General features: G+C 50.0%; 2 protein-coding genes across 2 annotated transcripts in view; one reads left to right on the forward strand and one right to left on the reverse strand.

Moving 5' to 3' along the window:
* Window positions 1-11,798, forward strand: part of POLD2 (polymerase (DNA directed), delta 2, accessory subunit) — a 21,217-nt gene extending 9,419 nt beyond the window's left edge. Inside the window, exons 2-10 of the mRNA XM_006892155.1 lie at window positions 8,956-9,077; window positions 9,279-9,402; window positions 9,662-9,776; window positions 9,934-10,132; window positions 10,269-10,349; window positions 10,527-10,684; window positions 10,855-10,982; window positions 11,268-11,369; window positions 11,638-11,798. Of these exons, the coding sequence (XP_006892217.1) occupies window positions 8,956-9,077; window positions 9,279-9,402; window positions 9,662-9,776; window positions 9,934-10,132; window positions 10,269-10,349; window positions 10,527-10,684; window positions 10,855-10,982; window positions 11,268-11,369; window positions 11,638-11,798 (1,190 nt within the window). The remainder of the gene's footprint in view (window positions 1-8,955; window positions 9,078-9,278; window positions 9,403-9,661; window positions 9,777-9,933; window positions 10,133-10,268; window positions 10,350-10,526; window positions 10,685-10,854; window positions 10,983-11,267; window positions 11,370-11,637) is intronic.
* A 500-nt stretch (window positions 11,799-12,298) lies between these two features.
* AEBP1 (AE binding protein 1) lies at window positions 12,299-22,777 on the reverse strand. The gene is made up of 21 exons (XM_006892173.1): window positions 22,543-22,777; window positions 20,879-21,211; window positions 20,415-20,468; window positions 18,385-18,450; window positions 18,152-18,274; window positions 17,953-18,030; window positions 17,290-17,364; window positions 17,127-17,204; window positions 16,999-17,046; window positions 16,350-16,459; window positions 16,134-16,273; window positions 15,770-15,854; window positions 15,545-15,689; window positions 15,369-15,454; window positions 14,980-15,103; window positions 14,192-14,388; window positions 13,946-14,125; window positions 13,409-13,760; window positions 13,194-13,333; window positions 13,002-13,101; window positions 12,299-12,825 (listed from the first exon to the last, which is right to left on the reverse strand). Exons 1-21 carry the CDS (start codon window positions 22,775-22,777, stop codon window positions 12,299-12,301), a joined length of 3,276 nt encoding a protein of 1,091 aa, XP_006892235.1.
* Window positions 22,778-24,487: the final 1,710 nt, after the last annotated feature.

The following is a 24,487-nucleotide window of genomic DNA, read 5'->3' on the forward strand; positions in this document are numbered from 1 at the left end:
TAGTGGCACTTATGTAGGTGCCCTCATATAACAGCCCCTGCTCCAGCAGGGTCCTGGATCCGACAGGATCCGAAAAGTCAAGGTCAAATTCCCACCAACCCACTAGCCTCTGGCTGATCTGCAGAGTTCACAGAAGCCAGCTGGCTGGCTCATTTTGGGCAGTTGGTGTAGCCCAGGAGAGCCCGGCCAAATTCCCCACCAGTGGGCATGCCCTTAGGTTCTCTCCCAGGTAATCAGCAATGCCCCAGTAAACACAGCCAAGATCCTACCGGCCTTTCTCCTGCCAGGTTAGTTCCACAACAGCTCGACTGATAGCTCCAGGTGATGGCTGGGGGATCCGCGGTGGTGCCCTGAGGTCACAGGGCTATGGTGGGGGCTGAGGTGCGTGTTTTTGGAGCTGCAAGTGGGGCAGGGGAAGGGGAGGAAAGCAAGGGACTAGGGGGACAAAGGAGCACAGGGCTTGGACACTATCACCAAGAGGTGGGGGCCGGGCTTGTGCGCTGCTGGGGGTTTATGCAGCAGCACCCTTTGTGTTGGGGGTCACACAGGTGCGGGCTGCACGGGGCTTGCACAGTGGCGGGTAGTCTTCGCTCCTCTGGGGTTCCATGGTGGGTGGCTGACTGTTGCTCTTCCCGGCACGTCTGGCGGTGGAGCCCCGCCTGGCGGCAGAGTTCTTCCCTCTGGCTGAGTGAGTTCTTCCTTAGTGATTTCTTTAGCAGTTGGCAAAGCAAGAGCTCAGTCTGAAGTATCAGGTATGAGTTGGTTCTAACTGGACAGCATATAACAACAAGTTCTAGTGGTATAGCTTGTTGCCCTGCTAACAAAATGCTACTCATTTTAGGTTTTATTTTCACATGAGCAATGATGTCAGACTGGAGGCTAAGGTGGCACCTGATTCAGGCCATAATCTTTGCAGTTACTTGCTGTGCATCAGAAAACAGAACAATGACTAGAGGTAAAGGACTTTATGCCTTTGAGTTGTGGTGCTGGAGATAAGTGTTGAACATAATGTGGACTGCCAACAGAACAAACAGGTTTATCCTGGAAAGGGTGAAGCAAAGTTTATCCTTAGAAGCAAGGATTTTAAAGCTTCATCTCACATGTGTCTAGGAAGGGCCAGTCCCTGGAGAGGGACATCATGCTTAGAGGGACAGGGCAGGAGTGGAAGAGTCCAGAAGAGATGGATTGACACAGTAACTGGAGTAATGAAATAGGTTTGTTGGAGACAGTGAGACTGTCTCAGGATAGGGCATAGGCATCTTGATGGCCCATAACAACAACATGAAATAAAGAGATACTTAACACAAGTGAGGAGGAACAGTTGTAAGCAGACACTAATGATTGGAATGTAGAGTGTGAGATGCCTGAATGTAGAAAAACTGGACATTGTTCAGAGAGCAATGGAACACATAAATATTGACATACTAGGTGAAATGAGATGGATCTGCATGGAACATTTTCAGTCAGACATTCATATGATCTAGTACACCAGAGAGGAAAAAGTGAAGAAAAAAGGAGTCACTAAAAAGATCATTTTTAGATCTATCTTGAAATATTATGTGAGCGACAGAATGATAGCCGTACAAAGTCCAGTGAATACCATTATCATTACAATATATGCACCAATGACCAGAGCCAAAGATAAGGATATAGATGATTTCTACCAACTTTCGCAGTTAGAAATTGATGTAAGATCCAACCATAATGAGTGACTAGAATGCAGAAGGGATCTCTGGTGGCCTATTGGCAAGAAACTGCACTGCAATCCAGAAGACATCAGGTTCAAGGCTATTAGCCTCTCCATAGGAGAAGGATGGGCAGTCTTCTTCCATTCTATTAATCCCCTCTGAAAACCAACTGGAGAGTCAGCTATATGGGTTTCTTATTCTTTGGTACACAACAAAAGAATGCAGATGTTGGAAACAGGGAAGACAGATCAGTAGTCAGAAAATACAGACTTGGTGACAAATGAGGCTCGAGAGAGAAAGATAGAATTTTGTACAATCAGTGAGTTATTCATTGCAAATACCTTTTATAAGAAACAGTGACTGTACATATGGATTTCACTTGATGGTATGCACAGGAACCAGATCAGTTACATCTATGGAATCGTTGGGGAAGCTCAATGTCAGCTATGAAAACTGCTTCAGGTGCTGATTGTGGAACAGACTATCAACTACTCATAGGCAAGTTCAAACTAAAGCTAAAGAAGATTAACAGGAACCAAAATTTAACCATGAGTATCCCACCTAAATTTCAAAACTATCTCAGGATCAGGTTTGAGGCCTTGAATACTAACTAATAAGAGAAGAGTAGATGAGCTGGGAAGGATATCTGTATCCATGAAGAATGTCATTACAAAGACAAAGGAAGAAAAAAAGACCAAGATGAATGTTAGAAGAGATTGAATGAATATTCACTAGAATGCTGAGAAGCCAAAGCAAAGCAAAAGGAAGAAATAAAGTTAAGGAGCTGAACACTAGATTTCAAAGGGCAGTTTGGGAAGACAAAGCAAAGTATTACAATGAAGTATGCAAAGAGCTGGAGTTAGAAAATCATAAGTGCCAAACTTGGCATTTCTTAAGCTGAAGGGATTAAAGAACATATTCAAGCCTCAAGTTTCAGTACTTAAGGATGCTGTGGCAGAATATTGAATGATCCAGGAAGCATTTGAAGAAGATGGAAGGAATACATGGTTAGTGTACCAAAAAGAATTGACTGAAAACAATTTTATGAAACAGCATATGCCCAAGAAGCAGTGGTTAAGGAGGAAGATCAAGCTGCTCTGAAGGAGTTGGCAAAAAACAAGGCCCTCGCACCTGATGGAATACCAGTTCACATATTTCAACAAACAGATGCTGCCCTGGATGTACTCACCAAGTTGTGCCAAAAAACCTGGCTAACTGACTGGAAGAGATCCATATTTATTTCCATTCTAAAAATAAGGTGATATGACAGTGTAGAAATTATCGAATAATACCACACTCGGGCAAAATCCTGCTGAAGATTATCCAGAAATGACTCAGTACATCAACAGAGAACTACCATAAGTGGAAGCTGGGTTTAGAAGAGGTCATGGCACTAGAGATATCGCCAAAGCCATGTGGATTTTAGCCAAAAGCAAAGAGTACCAGAGGAATGTCTGTCTCTCTGACTGTGCAAAGGCATTTGACTGTGTGGAACACAACAATTTGTGGCTAACCTTGAGAGGAATGGGAATTCCAGAACTCTTGTTTATGCTCATGTGAAAGCTAGGAAGCAGTCGTCAAAGCAAGTCTTTGGGAAAGGAGTGCATCAAGGATGCATCTTGTCTCCATATCTTTTCAATCTGTATGTGAAACAGATCATTCAGGAGGCTGGACTTGATTAGGAGGAATGTGGCATCAGAATTGGAGGAAGACTGGTCAACTTGTGTTACGCAGATGATACCACCTTGCTTGCTGAAAGCATTTGCTGCCGAGGCTTAAGTACTGTATGTAGTCTGCAATATGGATTGAAACTCAGCATCAAGAAGACAAAGATTTTCACCACTGGGCCAGTTGGCAGCCTCATGATAAATGGAGAAGAGGTCGAGGTTATTAACAGTTGCCTCTTACTTGGCTTTACACTCTTGGAAGCAGTAATCAGGAAATCAAAAGATAAATTGCATTGGGGAAGTCTCCTGTCAGGGACCTCTCCAAAGTGCTAAAGAGTAATGATGTCACTCTAGGATTAAGGTGTGCCTGATCCAGGCCGTGGTCTTCACAATTACTTGCTATGCATCAGAGAGGTACACTGACTAATGATGACAGAAAAAGAATCTATGCCTTTGAGTTGTGATGCTAGAGAACAGTATTGGACATATTGTGGATCACCAAGAGAGCAAACAGGTCTGTATTAGAGAGAGTAACACCAAGTTTCCCCTTGGAGGTAAGGATTTTGGAGCTCCATTTCACAAGCTTTGGGCACATGGCCAGAAGGGACTGGACATCATACTTGGAAGGGTGGAGGGACAGCACAGGAGAGGAAGACCCTGGATGAGATGGATTGACACAGTAACTGGAGTAATGGAGTCAGAGTCAGTAAGATTGGCAGGATTTAGAGCTATTGTTCATAGTTATACTGAATCACATTTAACAATTTATCTTTCCATATAATTTCAAATTTCTTCCTACTAATTCTTTTAAACTTTATTTTCTTTGAATGAAAGCTAATAAATGATTTTTTCATTCACTCATTCATAGGCAATTCTACTTTATAATATTAATTACCACTGGTTAATATAATTAATTATAGTCTATCAGTTTATAATAATATACTGCATTTCCTTTTGGCCTAATTTACCTATTATTTTTACTCTTCTTTCCTTCCATTCCCATCTGGGATAGTCATCCAAGAATGATTCTGTATATAAACTTTTCCTTACTTGTTATAATAATGGTCTTATGCCATAATTAACCTTTTGGGGCTGACTTATTTCACTCGATATCATTTATATTATATGTAGCCATTCACCTGTTGATGACCACTTGGGTTGTTTCCAACTCTTTGTCATTAAATGTGGGTGTGTGGGACAAGTCATTTTTTTCTGCTTAGTCGTGGGATTGCTAGGGAACGAGGCCAGTTTTGTAGGAAATTCCACTCCTCTCAGGCAGTTTGAACCCACCAGTTTAGGAGAAAGCTGAACAGTTTCCTCCCTTGTGATTTGCAGCCTCAGAAACTCAATGGAAGATCAGCTGTACCAATGAGAGTGAGTGCGATTCTTGAACCAAGTAGTGTTTCTGTTCTCTACTTTGTAAGGAAGTGCCAAACTGCCTTCCATAGCGGTTGAAGCATTTTACATCCTCACCAGAAGTGTAAGAGAGTGGCAATCTCTCTACACCCATAGCAGCATTTCTTGTTTTGTGTCTTATTGGACATTGCTGTTGTTATTAGAGGGATCTTTGGTGTCCTAGTGTTAAGGAGTTGCACTGTCAACCCAAAAGCAAGTGGTTTGCATCAGTCAGCTAGCTGCTCCACAGGATGCAGTGAAATTTACTGTCTCTGAAACCCATTGGAGGGTGGCAATGAGTCTTTTCCAACTTGACAGTATATGACAACAAGTTCTTATTGCAATGGCCTGATAGCTTAGTTTTAGTAACATTTCTAATGACTCACAAGTATACTTGTCAGAGATGGTCATGATGGCACCAAGTGGTGTAGGGCTCGGAGCCAGTGTTCATAGGGTTGCCGTTCATAGGGTTGGGTTACACAGCACTTAACAGCGACTAATGATTGTGAACATTTCTTCATATGTTTGTGTTCAGATGAATGGTGAAATTTTTCATGTTCTCTGCCCATTTTGTAATTGAGCTATTTGTCTACTTCTTGGTGAGGTGCTAGAGTTTTCTATAAATATTAGGGATAAGTCCTTATCAGATGCATCATTGCTAAAAAGCTGTCCCTGTCTGTAGGTTCTTTTTACTCTTTTGTAGCAGTCTTTTGATGGACATAAGGACCAGCTTTTGGGCATTGCCATATGTCAAGTTGATAGTCTTTGGAATGTATTTTTTTTATTATATTTATTTGCCTATTTATGCAGTAGATGACAGTCTTTAAATTTGCCCCAGTTTTCTCTTTTTAGTTTTACATTTTATGCCAAGGTCATCCTTATTCCATCTTGAGTAGGGATCTTTTTACATTTTCTGCAAATAGCTAGCCAGTTTTGCCAGTATCATCTGTTAAATAAGCTGTTTTTTCTTCACTAAATGGATTTCATCTCTTTGTCAGAGAGCTTTGTCTTGACAGCTGATGGATGGATACTGTTTCTACTCCCCAGGTTATTCCATTGGTCTTTGCCTCTGTCCCAGTGCCAGTACAAGTGCCAAGGTGTATGGATCTGTGGCTGTGTAGTAGCAAGTTTTGAGATCAGGAATATCTCCTAGTTTTTCTTATTCTATAGCACTTTCCTTATTTTTATTTCTTTCCTTTCCTATGTAGTTGATCATTTTTTCCATCACTTTCAAAAATGATGATGGAATCTAGATCTAGATTGCATTCTACTTATATAATGTCATCTTTTAGTCCTCCTGTCTATGAGCATGATAGTTTTTCCATTTATGTAGGTCTCTTGTAGTACTTACTCTGTATTTAATAATAATTTTTGTAGGTTGGAACCATGCCTGATTCATTTTTGTTATTTCCACTGCTGGGCTTGATGCTCAGCTCCTTTCACACCAAGAGGATCAGATTCTTATTTTATTACAGGCAGTAGAAAAAGTGATGCTGCACCATCCTCATTCCACCTAATTTGGGATATTTTCTGTTTTCTACTTTACTACACTTTCCACCTCTACCTAATTAGTCTCTCCTTCACGCCTAGTGCATTTTCCTTGCTCTCCTTTAAGTCCTTGGGGATGTTTTCTTCAAGTCCTTCCAGTGGCCACTTCTGCTTAGTCCCAATGCCAGGTGTTTTTCGAAACAGCCACTGGAAAAATTGGTGCCATCGAGTCAGAGCCAGCTCTTAGCTGACCCTCCGTTAGATTTCTGAGGCTAGGAGTTGCATTGGAGAAGATTCCCTGTTTTTTTCCAAAGGAGCTGCTAGTAGATTTGGTAACCTCATCTTTTGGTTAGCAGTGCTGCAGCTGCACCACTGTGCACTACATCACCAGTGCTGCTGTGCTTTGTCTTGCTGCACTCGACTAGTGTTACAAACCTCCTTTAATACTACAATTATGGAAGTCATCCCCCACTCTGCTGCCAGTAAGTTTAGGCAAACACAGTTGGCTCTGGCTCTAGTTCAGCTCTGTTAGACTGGTCTCTGGTTCTCCATCACCCCTGCTGCTGCCGCGTTTTGGTCTTGGTCCATCTCACACAGGAGTCTATGGTCCAGAAAGACTAGATGTGCTCTCTCTTGCTTCTTTAAGGTAGCACAACTTTCCCCAGTGCCCCATTTTGGAACTTTCCTGTCAGTACTCCTTTCTGGTGCCAACTTTATCTTCCAGAAATGATGCTTAACAGATTACCCAAAATCTAGTGGCAGCAAATAGCTATTTAGTTCTGCAAATAGATTCTGAGGACAAGACTTGGGACTGGGTATAGTCAGGAGACCTGTGAGTTCCATAAAGAGTAGGGCTTTCCCTAAGAGACTTAAAAGCAGGGAGGTGGCAGTACAGCATGTCTTGTATCCATAGGTTGTGACCTGTCACTTTCTCCTCACCCTAGCATCCCTCCATGATACCCAACCTGCCCAGAACACAGCATTTCCTTCCCTTGTCATTGATGTAATTGACTTTCCTCTCTACCTGTTCCCCTTTTTCCCCTCCCAGAGCTAGTTCTCATCCTAGGATCTTAGATTGTCCCATCCTTCAAGAAAGCTCTTAAAACTTACTGATAAGTGCTCACTTCCCATTTACTTATGGCATTATTGCAGCAGCTAATTACTCATTGACTGTTTGCTATCTTACCTTTCTCCTGTCTGGAATAAGCTCGTTGAGGGGCACAGCTTTGCCTTTTGTCCACTTTGATATGTTGGTACTTATTACAGCCCAACACAAGACGGGGCTGAATGTGGTCTTGCTGTTAGGGCCCAAGATTGGTAGTAGCTTGATAATTAGGGGTTTGTCATTTCTCTTCGATGTTAGGGCCTGCCTTGTTGTTGTTGAGCATGGAGCTGGAGCCTACCCATAGCTGGCCCTACAGCAGGTTTTCAGAGGCTGTAAATCATGCAGGAGTTGATTGCCATCTTTCTCCTGCAGAGCAACTGGTGGTTTGAACCACTTGCAGCTCCTTACCACCTTTCCCCCTCTACTTCTCTGTGTAGACATCTCTGAAATGAACTTCATTATATCAACCTGAGAGTCTAGGACTATCCTGGACACATTTCCACCTACAGTTTTTGCTCTAGGGTTTGGAGGCCTTCGAGAATGTTTGCTTCTTCAGCTCTCAAGTGAGCAAACATTGATGGTTTCTTGTTCCTACACACCATGCTCTTCCTGCCCTTGGAGGCCTGCAGACTGACTCCTCTGACACCTCCTACACTCTGTAGCCTTCCACACTCTTCACATTTTACACCAAAAAATCCCAACAAATTTTACATGGCATGATAGTTCACCTGCAACTCCTACTCAACTGATCATGCTCATCATCCTCACCTTCTCTTATTACCCAAGTTCTTTATCCTCCATTCCTATACACAAGACTATACCACATTATAGCTGCTAAGCATGAATCCCACCAGTCCCATTCCTATATACCACATTCCTTCACAATTCACTCTTGGACATGTGCTAACCATGACCTAGATTCCACCACTCATACCTGCACATGCACCCTCAGCCACACACTCCAGTGCATGTCCCTCCACCACATACTCCTGTACAAGCACTCATCCACAACCCACTCTTATTCATGACCTCCACCATACACTTCTGTTCACACAGTCCTACACACCACTCCTCCATCCATGCTTCTCTACCATACTAGCATACTTCTCTCCAGCACTCATCTACACCACCTTCTTCTACCACACACTCCTCCAACTACACTCCTCTATAACATATTTGTTCACGACATATTCCTCTATACCACATTTCCTCCACAATGTACTCGTCCACACCACTCCTCCACCCCACACTCCTCAACCCACCTCTCTGTACACATTCCTACATTTCATGTTCTGTCACTCCTCACTGCATACCACACTCAATTTTCATACAATAATCTTGTCATCCATTCCACTACTGCACTGTGCCTCCCTTCAGCTACATTCTTGTGTACCTTTCTGTAAAATGTTCTGATTGTACCTCTTACCATGCTTCCTAAGGATCTCAGAATTTTTCTAACAAGAATTTTACCCTCATCTCAAGGCAGGGTCCATTGGCTCTATAAGAATTACTGAGGATGTGAAGTTTTTTATTCTGAATGTCTCTTATGTCACTTTTGGGCTGCCATCAGGGCAGAGGTGAGATGCTCCCTAAGGCTTTGTCATTGTCCCAGGCATTGGAATCCAAGTGAGGAAGTTGTGTGAGCTGCAGCCTGGCGAGGAGTGCTGTGTGGTGGGGACTCTCTTCAAAGCCATGCAACTTCAGCCCTCCATCCTGCGGGAAGTCAGTGAGGAGGTAAGGCTTGAAGCCTGTGGTGTTGGGAGAGCAGAGACTCACCTCCCTAGAGAATGTCCTTTTTGGCCCCGATGTGTCCTTGGCTCTGTAGATGAGGTTTAGAAAATGTGGGTCCTCAGGAGGCTGTTTATAGTGCCTCTACATTCACACTGCCCAGCCTCCTGTGCCCTGGCCCAAGACCTCTCTCCCTCCACATTCCAGCACAACCTCCTCCCTCAGCCTCCACGGAGCAAATACATCCACCCAAATGACGAGCTTATCTTAGAAGATGAACTGCAGCGAATTAAACTGGAAGGTGCCATAGACGTAGCAAAGCTGGTTACAGGTAAGAGCAAGCCAAAACATGTTGGGGCACCTCTCAAATCAATGTCAAGTCAGTGTCTGATGAGTTCTCAGGCTTACTAGAGCAGCCGCTGGATCCAGGCAGAAAGCCTAGGTGCAGACTCAGTAGAATGTGGCCATGGTATTCTAACTGGTGACTTCACCAGAATGGCAGAAGGGCTGACTAGGCTTGCCATCTGGGTACCTGGTAGAAGGCCTGGGTCCTCTGACCTGCCCTCAGGCTCTGACACATTTCTCCACAGGCACTGTCCTGGCTGTGTTTGGTTCTGGGAAAGATGATGGGAAGTTTGTGGTGCAGGACCATTGCTTCGCTGACCTTGCTCCTCAGAAGCCACTGGCCTCCCTACACACAGACAGGTGAGGATCCAGAATGGAGATACTGTTGGTGTTTGCTGCCTCCTTCCACAGTCCAAGGGTTCCCCATCCTGTTTCCTGACAGTCTAGCTCTTTGGGGGCTTCCATCCCAGTCTAGAGGCAGCCTCCTTTTGCACCCCTTACCCAGCTTTTCCTGCAGGTTTGTGCTACTGGTGTCCGGTCTGGGTCTTGGTGGTGGAGGTGGTGAAAGCCTTTTGGGCACCCAGCTGCTGGTGGACATGGTGACAGGACAGCTTGGGGATGAAGGGGAGCAGTGCAGTGCTGCCCACATTTCCCGAGTCATCCTGGCTGGTAACCTTCTCAGCCAGAACACTCAGAGCAGAGATTCCATCAATAAGGTACACATCCTACCCTGAGCCAGGCCTGGAAAAGACATTGAGTGGCAGGGCTCTGGGGAGGTGCAGGCTTGGAGGCCCTGAGGGATGGCAGGATGCACAGTGCTTGGGCTAGTGTGCTCTTATGCTGCTCCTGCAGGCAAAGTACCTCACAAAGAAAACCCAGGCAGCCAGTGTGGAGGCCATCAAGATGTTGGATGAGATTCTCCTGCAGCTGAGCGTAAGCACTGCTGGGCTAGGGAAGGAAGGTGAGGACGTGGCAGTGGTCAGTCTGAACCTGCCTTGGTGACAATATGAGCCTAGAGTGGAGACAAGAGGTCGGTTGTGAGGTGGGCAGGGAATAAGACGCAGTCATCAAACATGACAAAGATGCACTGCTCTGTTCTCTGGCCCACAGGCCTCAGTGCCTGTGGATGTGATGCCTGGAGAATTTGACCCCACCAACTACACGCTGCCTCAGCAGCCCCTGCATCCCTGCATGTTCCCTCTAGCCACTGCCTACTCCACACTCCAGCTTGTCACCAACCCCTACCAGGCCACCATCGATGGAGTCAGGTACTGTAGCAGCATCATCTGAACCCCCAGTGGGACCATGAGGAATGGTGGTGGGTTGAAGTGGCAGGTGAGTAGGAATCCACCTTTTTAATCTCAAGATTGGTTTGGGGCTCCCAGGGATATCTGGGTCCTCAGTGGCGACTGTCCTGCTGAAGTGCCTGGCTTTGCAGATTCCTGGGGACTTCTGGACAGAACGTAAGTGACATCTTCAGATACAGCAGTATGGAGGATCACCTGGAAATCCTGGAGTGGACCCTGAGGATCCGTCATGTCAGCCCCACAGCCCCCGACACACTAGGTAATGAGATGTACCCCACACACACACACCCCACCACCACCAGGTAGGCTCAGGGGAAGGAGACAGGAGACCCTAGTTTTCAGAGGCTTCCCGACTCTGAACTGGTGTGATGAATCTTGGCTGGGAACTACGGAGATGATCAGAAGCTTGCTACTCCTAGAAGCTACTATAGAATCTTCATTCTGTCCATGGCAGAGCCTTGTGTTCAGTGCCCACCCTGACTGACAGAGGCTTAGTAACCACTCTGGTACACACACTCCATCCCCACCCGTTTTTCTCCTATAGGCTGCTACCCCTTTTACAAAACAGACCCCTTCATCTTTCCTGAATGTCCTCACATCTACTTCTGTGGCAACACTTCCAGCTTCGGCTCAAGAGTCATCCAAGGTAAATGCCCTATGAGTCCAGCGCTGTGGTTCCCTCCCAGCCTGGAATGTGGAGGCTGCATGTGCTCTCAGACAGCTCTTTGATTTCTGCAGCACTCAGGTGACTGGCAGGATGTCTGAAACAGGGTGGAACCACTCTCAGCTGTGCTCAGTCTTGGGCTAGTCCCAACTCTTCCCATGTCTGGTCCACTGTGTGCTCTAACAAGGGTCCCTGGACACTTCCAGACATACCCAGAACTAAGGGGAGTTCCCATCTGACTTCCTTTCAGGCCCTGAGAACCAGACCGTGCTCCTTGTATCTGTCCCAGACTTCAGTGCCACACAGACTGCCTGCCTGGTGAACCTACGCAGCATGGTCTGCCAGCCCATTCACTTTTCAAGTTTTGGAGCAGAGGATGAGGTCCTGGGAGGACTAGGCCTGGGTCCCTAACCCACAGGGCAACCCTGACCACAGGCTGGGGCTGCACTTGCCTTCACTTTGTAAATAAATCTTAGATGTAATTTCCCACACCTAAGGCTCCTGGGCTGACTTGGAACATGTGAAGTGGGCATGCTTTCATTGATGAAGGGGACTCATAGGGAAACAACATGAATGTGAGCACCGCACCCTGCCCTCCCAGAAGCCACCCATCCCTTCCCTCCGTAATCTGGTTAAGGGTGAGAGGGAACTGTGTGCTGTGGGAGTGTATTTTAATGGAAGGGCCAGGCTAGGAGGCTGAGTCTACTGTAGGCTTTATCACCCCTAAGACCACTCCACAGGAACCTCAGCATCTAGTCTGGCCTAGGACCTGGAGGTGTGCCACCTGTGCAGATTCTTAATTCATCATGTTCTTGCTCATTAATGAGGTTGGGTGTTCCTTGCCAGGTCCACACCAATCTGGGCCTCTGTGTTGATGAGCTGGCCAATTCCAGCAGCACTGCTGCACCCCCTCAGAAGTCCCCAAAGTTCACAGTATAGCTCTCAGCTGTTGTAAGGGAAAGCTTTGAGCCCGTGGTCAGCTCTTCCTCGAGTGTGAAGTCTGCTGTCTCGAATTCTGTCACCACCTCTGTGTAGGTCTCTGTTTCCAGGTCCTCCCAGCTGGCAGTGGTCAAGGCTGGGGGGTTCCAAGGCTCCAGAGTCGAGCTGGGGGTTGGCGTGGAGGATGGGCTAGGTGAAGGTGGTGGGCCTGCCGTGGTGTTGAGGCGCCGGAGACGCATCTGCTCACGCATTCTCAGGTGGTACTGCAGGCGACGGCGCTGCAAAAGCCGCTGGCGTGGAGTCATGGGCCGGTTCCTATTCATGGCCATGATCTCGCGGATGCGCTTCCAGTTGGAGCGGGAAAGCACAAAGTTGCACTGAGTGGCCCCGATATCATAGTCCACGTTGCAGGTCTTGGCACTTGGCGTGTAGCCCTCTGCATGGGCTGTCACACGGTACTCGCCAGGGTTCAGGATGCGCCAGTAATCCCCCCCGTGTGCTGTGGAAGAAGAACTGAGGTGCTGCCCAGTACTCCTTAGCAGCCCCTGATCCCAGGATCCCCCCTAGTCAGCATCCTCTACCCACTCTCCAACAGCCCAGGCTCCTCTTCTACCGATCAGGTGGCAGACAAGAGGGGCTGTTAGGGAAGGGGTGTGAGGTGTGTCTGCCATGTACCTGTCTTCACACCATGGTTGATGCCACTCACGGAGATGGTAGCATTGGCAATGGGGAGTCCCTGTTGGTCTGTCACCACCCCTTTAATGCCTCGGTGAACCTGCAGAGTGGGAGGCAGGTGACGACACTCATGCGGATGGGAACCCTACTTGGGACCCCCAGGCCTCTGCCTCCTTTCACCACCATCACTACCTGTTCCATGAAGGTGAGCAGGGCTTCCTTGTTGTTCTCCCACTCCCGGGGAAGCTCGCTCTCGTGTGGGAACTTATCACAGCCCAGATAGATGGAGAGCTCCAGGCAGTTGGTGTGCAGGTAACTGAAGTCATTGATAGCTGTGACAGGGACAGACACCAGTTAACCACCCCTTCTGCAGTCTGCCTCCCCCCATATCCCTTGGGTCCACTCACTCCCCGATCGGGGGTTCCACTTGGCCCCATTGACGATTCCCCTGCCACTGGTGTAGTCCTGTGCCTGGCACCCTCCCCTGTAGGGCTCAGTCATCGTGAGGTGAGTGGATGCAAAAGAGATAGCCAGCCAGCGGAAGATGGCGTGGTCTGGGGTCTCCTGGGCCTCGGATGCCTCGTCTTCATCTTCGCCCCGGGCAGCAGCCATGGCTGCAGCCAGCAGCTGCTCCTGATTTGGCGTGCGAGCCATGTCATAAGGGTAGGAAACAAGTCGTTCGCCCCCATTCAGGTTTGCCCCCAAAACAAAGGGGTTCTTCTCCATCCAGGCAATAATGGCTCGGACCTCCGTAGATACCTGGGGGCCACCAGTAAGGAGATGAGGCCAGAGCTGTGAATCTGGATCAGCAAGCACCTGCCTCCATGTTCCTTTGTGATGGACATATGGCAGGCAACTACACCCTTCTGAACTCCAGTGTCGAGTTCAGCCACCCACTAGCTTCCTGGATATTGAACATGGCCAGGATCCTGCTGGAGTCTCACCGTGGCATCTGGGGAGAGGTACCGCTCAGGAATGGGCAGGTTGTTGTTGGGGACCCGGTAGGGGACCCATTTCTTCTCTTCAGCACTCCAAAGCACAGAGTTGAGGTCAGGAAAATCCTCAAAGATGTCAAAGCCTTCCTCAGTCCAGAGCCCCAGAGCCCAATTCCCAAATTCTGAGCCCTGTGGGAAAGAGCCAGTTAGGGCCTGCTACCCCGAGACATCCACCTCCCTGGCTACCGTGCTCACCATCTGTGCGGCCACTTCATAACCATCAGGGTTCAGCGAGGGGACTAGGTGGATACGCGTATCATGCACCAGGCTGCGGACTCGGGGGTTCCCGTCCCGGTACTCCTGACATAGGTACTGCATCAGCAGCAGCAGCAGCTCCCGGCCCAGTACCTCATTGCCATGGATGCCAGCTGTGTAGCGGAACTCGGGCTCCCCTGGAAGAACAGGGCCTCTGAGCACCCACCACCCAGAGTGGTGGTCCCAGGAGGGTGGACATGCGACTCATGCGACAGTCTCAGGACCCATCACCCATAGTAGTGGTCTTGAGACGTGGATGGGGGGAAAGCAGTCTTAGCATCCACCACCTGGAGTAGAGGTCCAAGGAAAATAGACATGGGGGATGAGCAGGATCTCAGCACCTCCCACCTGGAGTCATGGTCCCAGGAGCATAGACATGAGGGAGAGCAGAGTCTCAGCGCATGCCACCCAGAATGGTGGTCCCAGGAAAATGGACGTGGGGGTTGAGCAGGGCTTCAGTATCTGCCACCAGGAGTAGTGGTCAGGAGGATTGAGTTAGGGGAGAGCAGAGTTTCAGCTAGCACCTGCCACCCAGAGTGGTGGTACTGAGAAGGTGGACATGGGGAAGAGCAGTCTCAGTACCCACCACCTAGAGTGATAGTCCCAGGAAAGTGGCATGGGGTATGGGTCCAGAAACATGGCTCAGTGCCGCAGAAGCAGGAGGGTAAGCATGTGAAGGAGGCAGCATGTCAGCCAGCCTCTGGGGCTCCCCAGAGCCTCCTGCTTACCCAGTTCATGCTCCCCGGGGTTGTCCGAGACCTCCATGGCATAGATCTTCAGGCCCCGTGAGCTCTTGCCAAGGCTGTAGGTTCGGGTGATGGTTGGGCACTCCTCATTGACCACCTTCATCAGCTAAGGGGGTATGCCAAGAGGCAGAGCTCACCACCTCTCCTTATCTGTTCCTCTGGGAAGGTGACCATGGCCCCAGGTGCTGGCACCAGGTGGAAAGCACACTGGAAGTCTTGACCCAACTCCTCAGCCCCCAGGTAAGGGACTGACAATTTTCCTCTTGGGACCAACAAGCCACATAACTGAGTGTACCCTGCCACCACGTCAAAAGCCGTAAGTGCCTCCCCCAAAGACCACACCCCAAGCTTGGAAAAATTATCTTCCCCACCTGGCGCATGTCCTTGTAGCTATGATGGCGGAAGTCCAAGTTGTCTGTGGCCACCACTTCATTCTGTGCATAGTAGCTATAGACAGCTGCAGAGAAGCAAGTGGCCTCTGAGCAGCCAGCAGCCTTGCCTGCCAGCCTCTGTCCACCCTCACCCTGGCCCCATCTCAGGCACTTACAGGCCAGGGGACAACCCAGCACCTCCAAGCGCATGCAGAGGCTGCCGTTCCAGGTGAGTGGATAGACTCTGATGAATCGAGCCACCACTGGCTCTGGAAACTCACTGAGCACCGGCGTATCCTTGTCCACATTCCCGTGGAAGATCTGGGGACAGGTAAGGCCTCAGAAAGTAGCGCCCAGTTATCCAAATAGCCCAGGAAGAGCTACACTCAGGAGATGCTCACCATTTCTTCATAACCATTGCTGTACATCGTCCATGCCTGGCTGTCATTGCTGAATCCCACAAAGAAAGTAGTCACAAAGTCGTCACTGTGGGAAGTGTGCACACGCCAGTCAGAGCAAGCACAGCCATTCTTTACTCAAGCCCCAGAGCCCTCACCCTCTCTGGAAGGGTCTCCTGTGTGGATTGGCTGTCCTGAAAGCTAGGTGCACCACTTGCCCCCTCTGATCTGTTTGCACATCTGGAAATGGTTCCATTTGACAGCTGGGGAGTGGGGGTGTAAAAGCAGAGCCTGATTTGTCCCAGGTACCTCTCTTGGTTGGGCCCAGTGCAATGGGACACTCCCATCCCCCATCCTGGCAACTTACTGGATGCTGGAATCACGGCCTTGGATGATCACACCAGTGAACCTTGTGATCCTTCTGGTGTCCACCTCAATCCACTGTGTCCGAGCGTCATCCTCAGCACACCATGCCCCATCGTAATAGTCCTCTTCATTGGGTCCTGCCTGTAAGGGGTGTATGTGCTAAGCTGGGGCCAAGGAAGCCCTGGCCTATGTTGGCAGAGGCCTCTAGGATGCCCACCTGCATATTGAGCCGGCCGCGCTGGGCCCCCAGGCCATGCCGCAGCATGGAGGAGGCACGGATCTGGTTGTCCTCAATGCGGTGAGACTCCATTCCAATGGGAGGGCATTCTAGGGACATGGTACTTAGGATGCAGGCCCACTGAGCCCATCCCTCCCTCCACCATACCCAGAATCCAGGAGCCGTGGGGCCCATAGACCCACACCCATACCACCTCTGCCCACACCTGGAAGTATGGGAAAGGGAGAGGAAGAAGGATCAGCTGAACAGTGCTCCTTGGACCAGTGAGTCATGTGACCAGCCCCCTGATGCCATGCTCTAGATATGACTGACATCTGGGTTAGGAGCTGTTTCCAATTATCTCCAGAATAGGTTAGCAGTGCCCAGCTTGGAAGGGATGTGAGGCTTACATGAAATTTCTGGGAGGCCAACCCCAGAGGACATGACGTGGCACTGAAGGTGTTGTCTTTGCCCTGTCCTGTGTGCCCAGCATCTTTCTTGTGACAAGGTGCTTGCACACACAAGGCCACCCCAGGCATTGGGAACAGGTGAAGGTTCTGTGGTGCAGGGAACCTGGACCTGGGCCAAAGGACACTGGCCTCCGCTGGGTCACTGGCTCCCAACACCCCACTCAGGATAAATCACTCACTGATTTTCTCCACTGAAGCCCACTCCTCCTCTTTGCTTTTCCAGGGTCCTGTAAGGCAGCAAATGGAGTGGTGATACCATAGACTCCACATGACATCTAAGAGCGTGTCAGCCCCACCTCATCCCTACCTTTGTGATCCGTACCCTTCTCCACAGCCCACTTGTCTGTCTCCTCCTTGGGGCTGTTGCTGTCCTTTTTAGGTTTCTCTGAAGATAAAAATGGGAAGGGCCTGTCAAACCAGCTGTGGGTCTAATGAGGCATGTGGAGAGTAAGAGACAGGGAACCACTCACTCAATGTCTCCTCTTCATCTGTGTCCACCTCAGCATCTGGCTTCAGAGGCTGAGGATGCCGGAAGTAGTAATCCACTGTGAAGCGAAAGGACAGCTAATCACTATCAGCCCTGGATTCCTACTTCCTAACCTCCACCTCTGGCACTGGGCTCACCTTGGTTGTTGGGCTCAGGGAAGCAAGGATCAGAACTGGCAAGCATGGACATGCAAGTAAGTGGCCATTAGACCTCCTGCCAGGACTGACCACCAAAAGTGTGAGGATTTCCCTGGAAATGGGTGGGTATGGATCTGGCCACTCTGGGCAACATAGGGCAGGGGAGGTGATGAGAATTAAGTGAGGGCTGGGGTCCTGGGAAGGGACAGGTAACAGAAGGATAGGGGTATCTGAGGGAGCAGAAGGACTCAACACCCACAGGGCAATGTGTCGGAAGGGAGGATTTTCCTGCAAGCCTGGGGCACTGCCAAGTGTACGGTTGGGCTAGGGGTGGAGGCAAGATCCAAGGAAGGGTCAGCCTGAGGGGAAGAGGATTGGGGTCAGCAGCTGAAAGACATGCTGGGGCAGAAGCTTCCATAGACAGATAGGACGGCCTGGCCTTTGGCTTCAGGAGTCTGCCAGGCCCATGTAGGTGGCCTCAGAGTAGCAGCCAAGTCTAAGACACTTACTATCATCATAGTCAGGAATTGTGTAGCCATCGCCATAGTCGGAGCCGGGCAAGGGTGGTGAGGGCTGCAGAGGCTGCTCTGTGGTTACACGGGACAGTGTTGACACCAAGCCTGAGACCCCCTACCCACTTCCTCACCTGCCTCCCTTGTGGTCACCCGCCTTGCCACCAGGGACCCAGGGAGGATGCTGCTGTCCTACCAGCCCTTTCTGGGCCCTCAACCACCAGGCGAGGGGGCACAGGTGTTTCTTCAGGGCCAGGCCTCTCGGGCCTCCTCCTGCTTGGGGGAAGTCTGGGCTTCTTCTGGCGCTGGATGTACTCAACTGAGGAGAAAGGGTGCTGAAGGAAGCCACACATACCCAGGGCCAGAGGGCCTCCAGTGGTCCTGAATGAGACACAAACTGGGCCCCCCAGGTGGTGGCATTCTACTCACAGTCCTCATAGTCCTCTCGCTCTAGCTGGTCATTGTAGTCCAGAGTGGGCAGCTCCTCCTCTGGCTCTAAAGGGAAAAGGCTCACAGCTGCCGTCCTGAGGATGCATGGTGGTCCATCACTCCCCACCCCCACTTAGCCCACCCAGGAACCTGGGCAACCACGGTTCTAATGACAAGTACTTTAATGCTAACATTGACTAAACAGTATTGGTGTGCCTAGACTCTAAAGATTTTATATGTCTAGAGTTCTGCAGCTCAAGGAAATGAAGAACAAATTCAAACCTCGAGTTGCTATAATCAAGGATGCTTGCGGCAGAATGTTAAATGATCCAGGAAGTATTAAAAGAAGATGGAAGGAGTATACTGAGTCACTGTATCGAAAGGAATTGGAAGAGACAGAAGAATTTCATGAAACAACATATGAGCAAGAGCCTATGGTGATGAAAGAAGAACAGCAGGCTGCGAAGAAAAACACAAAAAAAAAAAAGGCTCCAGGAATAGATGGTATACCAATTGACATATTTCAGTTAACAGATGCTGCCCTGGACGTGCTCACCAAGTTGTACCAAGAAATCTGGAGAACGACCACTTGGCCAACTGACTGGAAGAGATCTATATTTGTTCCTATCCCAAAGAAAGGTGACCCAACCGAATGTGGAAACTACAGAACAATCTCACTGATTTCACAGGCAAGGAAGATTTTACTGAAGATTATCCAAAAACGACTGGAACAGCACATCAACAGAGAACTACCAGAAGTCCAGGCTGGGTTTAGAAAGGGTCGTGGTACTAGAGATATTGTAGCTGATGTTAGATGGATCTTGGCTGAAAGCAGGGAATACCAGAGCAATGTCTGTCTGTGTTTCATTGACTATGCAAAGGCATTTGACTGTGTAGATCATAACAAACTATGGCTGACTCTGAGAAGAATGGGAATCCCAGAACACTTGATCGTTCTAATGCGAAACTTATACTTGGACCAGGAGGCAGTCATCAGAACAGAGCAAGGGAACACTGCATGGTTCAAAATTGGGAAGGGCGTATGCCAGGGATGCATCCTATCTCCATACCTTTTCAACCTATATGCAGAACAGATTATGCGGGAGGCTGGGCTCTATGAGGAGAAATGTGAGGTCAAGATTGGTGGACGATTTATCAACAACCTGCGTTACATGGATGACACAACCCTGCTTGCTGAAACTGAAGAGGACCTGAAGCGCCTGCTGCAGAGTGTCAAGGACTGCAGCCTACAATATGGATTGAGGCTCAGTGTCAAGAAGACAAAGATTCTCACCACTGGACCAATTGGCAGCATCAGGATGGATGGTGAAGAGATTGAGATTGTACACAGCTTTAGTTTGCTTGGCTCCATAGTCAACAGTCTTGGCACCAGCAGCCAGGAAATTAAAAGGTGCATTGCAATGGGAAAGTCTGCTGTTAGGGACCTCTCCAAAGTACTGAAGAGCAGTGGTGTCTCTCTGGAGACTAAGGTGCGTCTGATACAGGCTTTGGTCTTCCCAGTCACTTGTTATGCATCAGAGAGTTGGACAATGACCAAGGAGGATAGAAGGAGAATTGATGCCTTTGAGCTGTGGTGTTGGAGAAGAGTATTGAGAATACCATGGACTGCTAGGAAAACAAACAGATTTGTCCTGGAAAGGGTTAAAGCAGGTGGCTCCTTGGAGGCAAGGATTCTGAGGCTCCGTCTAACATACTTTGGACATGTTGTGAGGAGAGACCGGTCCTTGGAGAGGGACATCATGCTTGGGAGGGTGGAGGGACAGCGCAGGAGAGGAAGGCCCTCTATGAGGTGGATTGATTCAGTGACTGGGTAATTGGGATGGGAGTGTCAGAGACGGTACGATTGGCACAGGACAGAGCGGAGTTTAGGGCTGTTGTACATAGGGTCGCTATGAGTCGTAGGCAACTTGACGGCACATAACAACAACAGAGTTCTGCAGAACTTGGCAGTGCCAGAGCTCTGGCACTTAGTCACCCATGCTGAGGCCAAGGCAGCTGCTGCCATTTACCTGGTTGGTGCTCCTTTCTTCCTGGACCCCGCCAGGGGGTTGGCAAGGTCCCACCTGCAACACAGAAGCCCCCAGAGCAGGTGGGCAGGCCTTCCCTGACAGTGAGATTGCAGAGCAAAGGTGGGCTTTGATGCCTTAGCTGTTGTGTTCCACCTGCTGGAAGGGAGCCTTGTGGCCTTAGGCTCCAGGGACACATGAGTGAGATGGCTCTAGGTGGTCAGGGGACAAAGGTCACAGGGAAGTAAAGCATAAATCTCACCCACAGTGCCCCCAAACCCTCTCCTGAGCCAGCACGGGACTTTGCCCTAACAAGAGCTTTCCAATTAGATTGTCAGGTTTGTCGAAGCAAGGCTCTGGAGCCTACTCAGTGGGGTCCTGGGGGTCTACAGGAAGCCCAGGGACTCATCACATCCCTGCAGTAGGTCAGAAGCCAGAGTCCTGCTCTGTAAGAGCCTGATACGCACCTCCCTCCTGGGGAAGCTCTGTAGAGCCAAGATTGGATGGCAGGGTCGGTGGCCACTCCAAGTTCTCGAAGGGGGCTGGGGCAGTGAACTTCTTCCCAGCTATGGGCCTCTTAGTGGCCTTGGGTGGTTTCTCCTTGGGCTTCTTGGTGGCCCTGGGAGGCTTCTCCTTGGGCTTCTTGGTGGCCTTTGGTGGCTTCTCCTTGGGCTTCCTGGGTGGCTTCTTCTTGTGCTTTTTGGGTGGTCTGGGGGACCCATTTAAGGGTAGCTTGGTTGGTTTGACACTTTTGTCCTTCTTCCCTTTCCTTCCTTTGTCTTCTGCTTTTTCCAAAGGCACTGTGGGAGATTCCAATAAAAGTTGAATGAACAGAAAGCCCCTCAGTGACCCAACAGTGGATATAGTGGTTCTCATCAGTTCTTCAGAGAGACCAAGAACTGAGGCTGAGGCAATTTGCACAGATATCTGAACCTGAGCTTCCTGGCTGCACCTAGGGCTGTCGTCACAAAATCATGGCCATTCTGCAGACAGAACACTGGACAGTCAGTTCTCAAGGGCCACCAGAACCTCAGCAGGGAACCTTCAAAACCCACTTTTCACTGTACCCAGTTGGTGGTGGAGAGGCTACAGAGGACCAGCCATGAAGCCCTGAGGACATGGCCTAGTGGGGAGGTAGGCTCATTCCTCACTAGCTCTGGAAGGGTCATAAACCCAGGACACTTTAAGGACAAGAACAACTTCAATAGAACAGGTCACTGAGTGAGCCTAAAATCCCAGAAGAGGAGTTTCTCTCAAGGCAAGAAGCAAAAGGTGTGGGTCGGTAAACAGGGGTCTTGGGGTCTCACAGAAGACAAAGGTGCAGTAGGAGGGGGTCCTGGGACCTGCCATCTCTGCTGCCCTGGTCTCAAGCAGAGCCCAGTGGTAACGCTCCCAAGATCTTGAGCATAAACAGCAAATACAGCCAAGAGTGCAGGACCAGCAGGGCAGTCCAAGGCACTATGAACTCGCCCTTGAAGAGGAGCCAGAAAGATCTAGAGCTAGGGGGATGGGGGAGGGTGTCTTCTGGGAAGGAGACATAATCTTACTTTTGCTACCCTCCTCGGATTCCAACAAACAAGAAAGATCTATTGAAAACTGATTATGTAAGAGGCCTTGAGTTAAATGCTTCTGTGATGCATCACTTCCTTTAATCTTTGTAATGAACCAGGACTCACTTCCATTGGGCGCTTGAGTGGCAGGGGTGATGTCTACAAACCCTTGAAGCCCCCAACTAAACCCAGGGTAGAGGGTCCCTGGGAGGGCCTGCGCGGTTCTGTTAGAAGAAAAACTGCTGCGACGTACCACCAACACGCGGGAATGGGGAGTAGGCAGTCCCTTTACACCCCTCTAGGCACAAGGCCAGTCCCTCTGGGGGCGTTGGACAGCCTGTGCAGCCGGCTCCGCCAAGGGAGACCTGCCTACTCAGTACGCACAAGTGGCTCTGACCATAGAGTGGACGATCCAGGCCCGCACACACCTTTCCGACCCCAACTTCCGCAGCGCATCGGGCTCAGCAGAGGTCAGTGCAAATCTGGACAGCTCTCGGGCTGGTGTTCCACCCTGCTGAGCCCTCCGAGAGCTTCTCACCGAAGTACAGAAAGCCCTGGACCACCCCCAGCCTTCCTCTTACCCTTGGCTGCCGCCTCGGGCCGTGCCTCCCTGCCTCGCGCCAGAACATCACGCGTGTCCTGGATGGGCGGCTGTTTGTCCTCCTGCCCGGGCTTCTGCTGTGGCTCCGACAGAAAGCCCACGAGAAACTCTTCAATTTCGCCGTCGGTAAGTACGGTATGCACGCGTGCGCCGGGACACAGCAGCAGCAGTGCCACCACGCAGCCGAGCAGGCGGGCCGTGAACCCCGTAGCCATCCCGCACCCTGCGGCTCCAACCCCGCCTCCTGGGGTGCCTGCAGCCACAGACCAGCCTCCCCGAGAGCGCCCCAGCCCTGGACCAGTCTCCCAGGCGCGCGCCCCAGCCGCAGACCAGCGTCCCCCTAGCGCCTCTGGCTTTCCGGAACGAGGGGGAGGGGGGAGGGGAGGGACTGGGCGGCGGGGCGAGTTGGCCTGGATGAGAACAGCGAGACGGGTGTGGGGGAAGCCTAGAGGAGAATCCAGGGGTGGGGATCTGCGCCTCTGAGATCTCTCAGCCACTACATCTCCACTAAACAAAGAGGAGACACCCTAGCCAGACACCTCTGAGGTGACTGCGAACCCCAAGACGGAAAGCCTGAGGCCACTGCGGAGGGCTCATCCTTTCCACCTTTCTGGAGTTTTGACTGGGCTTGGCTTTGTCAACTGTCATCATCCCCAACTCAGTGGCAGTGTGACCTCATTCAGTCATCCAGCAAACACAGGCAGAGCTTCTGGATGCAGAAACTATTCCACCACTTTGGAATCTCGCTTTTTATGCTGAGATAGTGGCAGAGTTTAGGGGACAGTCAGCCCTGACAAAGTCGTCTCTTACGGATCTTGCTCAGTGAAGCCGTCAAGTGAGAGAGCCCAGGATCTCTAGTTGTACTGAAAAGTGGAACTTGGCCCTGGCGTCAGTGGAAGAAGAAATGTATACACAGCACCTGGAGTTCTAGGGCATGGCTCTGTCTGGCCTGAGCACAGCTGCCCAGAAGACAAGGGCAGATAGGCTACAGGCCTCTCTGTAGAGGCCCCTTACCATCTGCTCCCCATCTGTTCATCCCACTGGTCAAGAGAACAAAAGTGAGGATTTGTGCTCTCAAGCCATCACTGACATGCAACACACACACACACACACACACACACACACCAGGGCTCATAGACTCATAGCCAGTGGCCCTGAGCCTCTGGTCATCTCCCTTTAGAGACCAAGTCTGCTCACAAAGTAAGAAGTTCCTGTCCTCCATATGGTTTCAGGCTGATACCATGTAGGGAGAGGGAAGCAAGTGCTTTACCCTACTTTTCCTGTTAGCCTCTGAGTCATTGTTCTGGAAATTTTGTGTTGGAATGTGCTCAGTAGTAATATTGAGCATGTTCTGGAAGGTTGGGTGAGGGGACTGTGGGATGTCTTTCCCGGGAATGGTGCCTGTGTTCTGCTGCCTTCCCACATAACTGTGGGATCTGGGCAAACACCCTGCAAACAGGAGAACAGAAGATTAAAAATATGACAACAGTTAGGACCTTTTCCTCAGCTTTGGTGATTCATCAGCAGGAACATTCACTCAAAGAGGGGCAAGGGTCTGGGCAGAAGGGCAGATCTTGCTAAATCTGGCAGTCCTCCCCAGTGGTACAACCAGGAACTCCCTCACTTGTAAATCCCTACCTGGGGCTCTACTGATGCAGGAATGTCACGCATATACCTGTAGAGGAATGACAGGAGCAGCCAAGGCTGGAGCTACACAGCTTGCCCGTCCAGGAAGGTCCATCCTGGCCAACAGCACCTGCACCTGTTCTCAGTTCATAGGGTGAGACACTCAGTGCACATGGCGGAAGTCCCTGTGCTACACAGTTCCCCCTGCCCCATTGCCTACCTCCACATTCCTGAGTCAGGCATCTGTGGATTTGCATCATGTCCCTTCTCTCACTGAGGGTCTGCCCAGGCAGCCACAG

This window comes from Elephantulus edwardii, unplaced genomic scaffold, assembly GCF_000299155.1.
Source record: "Elephantulus edwardii isolate Elephantulus edwardi_28Jun2011 unplaced genomic scaffold, EleEdw1.0 scaffold00111, whole genome shotgun sequence".
NCBI classification, from domain to species: Eukaryota; Metazoa; Chordata; class Mammalia; order Macroscelidea; family Macroscelididae; genus Elephantulus; species Elephantulus edwardii.